The sequence below is a fragment of the Opisthorchis viverrini genome (genome assembly GCF_000715545.1).
Source record: "Opisthorchis viverrini unplaced genomic scaffold opera_v5_82, whole genome shotgun sequence".
In the NCBI taxonomy this organism is placed as follows: domain Eukaryota; kingdom Metazoa; phylum Platyhelminthes; class Trematoda; order Opisthorchiida; family Opisthorchiidae; genus Opisthorchis; species Opisthorchis viverrini.
Genome location: NW_008751738.1, coordinates 418,974 through 424,395, shown reverse-complemented (window position 1 = coordinate 424,395; position 5,422 = coordinate 418,974). Strand labels below are relative to the sequence as shown.

Below are 5,422 nucleotides of genomic sequence, written 5' to 3'. Positions count from 1 at the left end.
TACAGTAATGCATCTGGTCGATGCCCAGGGCAAGTGAGTTTATCCATGACTTACTCAGGTGTCAGATAATAAAGAAGCGGCTGCCAGTGGTCTTAATGCCCTGGGTGTTGTATTAATTGCGAGATATGAAGATTTGACTGGATTACTATGCACAGCCGACTGTGCAACCAGATTGGCTAGATACCAGGATTTGCAACCGACCACTCGCAACCTGAGATCTATACGTTATCTCTGCATAAGCCCCAACAAACTGCAGGAGGGACTGTTAACGATGCTCTTCATGGAGGCGGATGGCTAGGAACGCGGGTGAAACTACTCTAAGTAGTGACCTGAGTGCCCATTTGGGAAGAATCGACTAGTTTGAGAACCGTCCCGGCTCAAGGTAGGGTGTACATGCTTCTAGAACTGACAAAGATGACCGCTTCTTACAACTATTTTCTGATCCCATCTACTTACCACAAGCACAAACCTTCGGCACGACTGTGAGCTACTCAACACTTGGCCGCTTTGACTGACCGCGTAGCAGTTATCTCTGAGTTGCTGTCTTGTGCCCGTGTTGCGACTCGTCAAAAGTGTGTATCATCATCAACTGTTTAGTCCGCCTGCGAACGCGAAACAAACCAATCGGCCGAATGGGGTTTAATTCGAAGTCCGGAATGCTATGAACTCGGTGTCTAATTGTGTGCCTTTCAAAACAAGGCCCAATTCAGTTGATCTCCAACGACCCATTTCGCTGACCGGATGAGAAAGGCGCCCCCTCCCCCGAGACGACTGTTCGAGTCAACGAGAGGATATCTGTAACCACGTTTGACTAACAGTTTCACAATTACCGGTTCAGGTGGTGGCTAATCATAACCCAAGAAATGTGAAAGGCAGCCATGCTAGTGACTAAACTTTGATCAACTTGTCCACACCACCCGTCATGATGAGACAGGACCTCAACGTGGTGAGATTGTTTGTGTGCCTCCGTGACCTGTCCAGCAATATTTTGGGGTGTCCATAGACACTCACAGTCAATGGTTAGAGTTCAGACCAACACACTTTCCTGGTCCTCCGCGACTGTCGCTGGAACATATGTAGCAACTTGTTCATGGATAAAATGTAATACACTAGCAATTCCCGCCAAGCAACATTTACTTGCAGCCAGTCTTTTGAGCCAAAGGCTTTGGCTGAGTACCCTAACAGTCCTATTTAAGTTTGGACTCTGGCAGTATCCCAGCCCACGTGGGAGATTATGAAACGCTTAGGTGCTCTGAGTGGTACTTGCCTTCAAGGATGGGTTCGCGTGATCCCCGCTGCGCCTGATTGGAGACACTACAAGATATGCTACCAACCGATGTCAGTGGCGTTCTTGTTTTCAGTTTCTATCCAGATTGCCCGAGTGAATGCCTGGAGGTGTAGGTACCTCAGAATGCTTGTGGTAAGCTAGCACTAAGTCCCTTCCCCGTTCACCTCTATTTTGCTTTACAATAAGTCTTTCAAATAAATGATGGCAGTGAAGCATCGGTGTTGAACACTGATGTCATGCTGTTGATGATGATGATGATGATGATGATGCAACCCGCGTACAACCATGATTCTTACTCCTGAAAATGCCGTCATCCCACGTCGCCTTCCTTGCCACATACAGCAGGGCAGGTAAGGGAAAACGTGCTATTTTTGGTCTACCCTTTTTTCTGGGACTCTTTAGGGTTGTCAACTTGGATCGGACACCGAACGCACAGGCAGCGGTGGATGACGAATTCAGCTATCCGCTGATCGAAGACCGTTTTCATGCAGTACCAACATCCGAAGTAATCGAACCCATCTGACCACGTGGCGTTCTCCAAAAGCGCACCAACCACCAACCTAAATCGATCACACCACCATCAGTTACTGGTGACGCGAATCAGCAATTAAATTCTGTTCGTTTGTGTGAATTCTGACCGTGGACTCGTTCTGACTCGGTTCTCTGTTCATTTTCCAGAGTTGTATATGGGATAGACAACTCGTTTAGCATGTGAGAGGCCGGCAGATCCAGAATTCAAGCGAATTTTTCAGAACCGTCCCCTGCACTTTTCTCCAGCTGTCCCACTGCCAGAAGCCAATTCTTACTAGATATCAGGACTAGTCGTGGCACTGCTAAATCCAGGAGAGAAATCTTTTTGCTCGTTCCGACACCTAATTCAACCTGTCAAATTGCCAAACGTCAAGCGAAATCTAGTCTGCACGGCGACCGGGAAGCCGGGTGAACACGGAGGACCAAGTAAATGGCAGACGCGCAGAATGACTGGGATACCCTACCATCATTTTGATTTATTGCTCCAACTGGTCCCCCGAAACCATCAAGGACCAAATTAGCGCGACCATCTCCAACACAGGAGGACGCCTTGAATGCTGGGCCGAACAATATGAACAGCAATTCTAGTGGCCAACTGCTGCCATCCAGTAATATAGAATGCAATAATCATTCACATGTAGCACCTTTTCTGTACATACCTGCCATGCTACCCGAAAGAGGCATGAGGGCTAAGATACTACCAGGTTGTCAAAGTCTAGACAGGAGCAATCGAGATGCCATGGTTAGATTCCAATCACGGATTTCGGTTAGCTAACTAAAAGTCTAATTAACCTTGCAACGTTTTTGTGTGACGGGAAGGGGTTGGGAGCACCTAGGCGGGCAAAGCGTCACGAAGAAACGATGATTCCCGGTTGCCCAGACCGAGGTTGGGGGTTTGGTAGAGGTACCCCACCATGAACCTCTGACTCAAATTTATGACCAGGGAGGCGGCAGACAGTAGAGTTTTCTTTGGGTACGCTGCCTAGAACAGTTGACCTCCTCGGCTGCACGACCTGGCCTTACCCGAGGGCACACGGATTAATGCATTACTGTTTCACTCAATGCGGCGGCGCACAGCTGGTGTCTTTTGAGCTGCACCAGGCTCTAGTTTTAAAAGTGTTTCGACCGTATTAAATGCACCGGCAGTCACGGTCAACCTCTGGATGATCGGATCAGGGCATTACTGTTTCACTCAATGCGGCGGCGCGCAGCTGGTGTCTTTTGAGCAGCACCAGGCTATAGTTTTAAAAGTATTTCGACCGTATTAAATGCACCGGCCATCACGGTCAACCTCTGGATGATCGGAGCAGATGTTTTTCATGGTTGACCTTTTCTAACCCGTCCTTCCTCGGGTTGAGGCAGAATCGCTTAATGTGGACATGCTGAATTCCTGTGTGGAACACACCGCTGCCTTCACACCCACATCGTAAATGACAGTACGACTTTACTCCCAGACCGTCTCGTAGCACGATTACTCGTGTAACGGTGTATACTACTAATGGAACATTCGAGCAATGCCTGGTCAACTGTCAAAGCGCCGTTTACCGATGGAAGGTTTGCAGGGAAATTATGGGGCCGCCTTGTGGTCGATTATTTCTTAATTTATGTTCAGAAATGTTAACGGGACCTTGAGAATCTTCTATTTTCAAAAGCCCTGTGAATATGAAATGTCTGCTTTTGTGTCTAATGGCCTTTAGCCGCTTGTTTCGGGCCAGTCAGTCAATAATACCGCACTCAGAGGCGCTCAGCTTTTCACTCGTAGTTTGAAGTCTCACTGTTCTCGGTCTGACTGCTCTTTGGCCTTTCCTGTATGCCTGCATCTTGTGGAACGAGGTTCCAGCTAGTGTTGCAGTACTCATTGGGAAAAGCAGAGATGTTGTGAACCTTCTACGTGGAAAGGGTTGTGAAAGCGGCAACGAATGGTCTGAGTGATGTCGATGCTGCTTGTATCTCAGGTTTTACACTACGTGATCCCCGCTGTGCATGGCTGGAGACGATGCAAGATGAGGCTGCTACTCGACATCAGTGGATCAATTTACCCACCTAGGTTGTTGGATCATGGCGGATGGCAGTGTTACTCACAATGTTAATGCTGGAGCTGCTGGCTGCCATCTTGCTTTCAACGTGGGCATTTCTGTGTTCGACGTAAAAGACTGTCGGTGGACGATCGGGTCTACAACAAGTTTGTGCGTCTAGTGTTGTCTTTCGACTCTGAGGCCTGCGCACTGCGTTAAGGTTTCAAAGAACGTGTGTGTTAGACTACAGTGAGGGTTGTAGTTTTGTGCGGCCGGGAGACTTGACCAGTTCACGCAGAGGGTCTGAGGTATCTGGTCTTTGACCATTAATGTCTCGGAAGTACAACTTGAATCCACTGGAACTAACGACTTCGCAGTGGGGTAGTCGGAGACGGGTTGTTGGTGTAGCCGAGGGTACTTACTTCAAAGAATGCATCCAGAGTTGCAAGCCAAGGTAGCTGTGTCATGTGTAACGCATCCCATCTCCTGAGACGAGCGCAGTTTTCCGTGCCCACTTCGGAGTGGCGAAACCTGGGGGTGGACAAAATTTAACATGGTAGAAGGGAATGAAAGATATCACGAAGGGTCTGTGTGCCTTCGGTGCTGTTTACTTCCCAAAATGGTGTCCATATGACCCTCTCCGAGCGACTAACCGATGTTAGAGGCTTCCACGCTGTCAGTTTCTATCCAGATGGTCTGGCTGAGTGCTTGGAGGTGTGTACTCCTCGACGTATGTGATAGGCTGGTCTCATGTCCTCTCTGTCTAGTTTTTTCTGTTCTGGCAGTTAGGCACCGAAAAGGTGCTACAACTAAACCCATTTTTCATTTCATTTTATCTGATTGATGTGACGACTGCACCAACTGGTCCGACTCGGCCGTGTGTTCTTATGTCAGGTGATCGGTTGTCTCACTGTAGCCCGTTCGCGGAGACACCGGGAGGTGAGCAACGCATGACACGGCGAATGAAAACATAAAGAGGAATCTGGACAGCACTGTTGAATGTCGTGGTGAGTTTCGCGGGTGACGCCCCGAAATGCTAACGTGAAATGAAAACGGGCACAGTTTAACTGAACCTTCCTGGTTGATGTTCACCTGATGCCGCTTGTAAGTTGACATGGTACGCAGACCACTCAGTGTCGTGCATGCTTTCATTCCCCAGCCTGATTGTCATGCTAAAGGTCAGCTATCGGTGTGCATTTGGCTTATGTCGATTGAGATTCGCAAGGGACGATATGTCGTCTTCGTTCTGATACTCAGGCTTTTTTATCTCGGTGCTCCTTTTGTTGATCATCTTTCATACTGGCATAAGGCTGTTCTCAATAAGTCCCTGTCCTTCCGCGTTCTTTTCACCTTTTACTTGTTGCGCTATTGCGGTTCATGGCCATCCAGTTAAATGCTCGTCCTCTATCGGTCGGCTTTCTCCTTAGGCTTTCACAGTTTCTAACGATGCTTTTCCCCTCAAACTGGTTGGAACGAACCAATCAGTAAGTCAATCCTCATCGGATTTCCACACCAGATCCGTGTTGAGTGTCAATTAATGGCTCTTATCGGTTAGTGAAGTTGTCAAAATCTTGCTTTGGTGGATTGG

The 5,422-nt window shown here is 48.3% G+C and overlaps 1 protein-coding gene across 1 annotated transcript in view; it reads right to left on the bottom strand.

The window, feature by feature from the left end:
* Positions 1-5,422, bottom strand: part of T265_04763 (hypothetical protein) — a gene marked incomplete at both ends in the record, with an annotated part of 41,650 nt that overhangs the window by 28,096 nt on the left and 8,132 nt on the right. Inside the window, one exon of the mRNA XM_009169588.1 lies at positions 4,257-4,365. Within this exon, the coding sequence (XP_009167852.1) occupies positions 4,257-4,365 (109 nt within the window). The remainder of the gene's footprint in view (positions 1-4,256; positions 4,366-5,422) is intronic.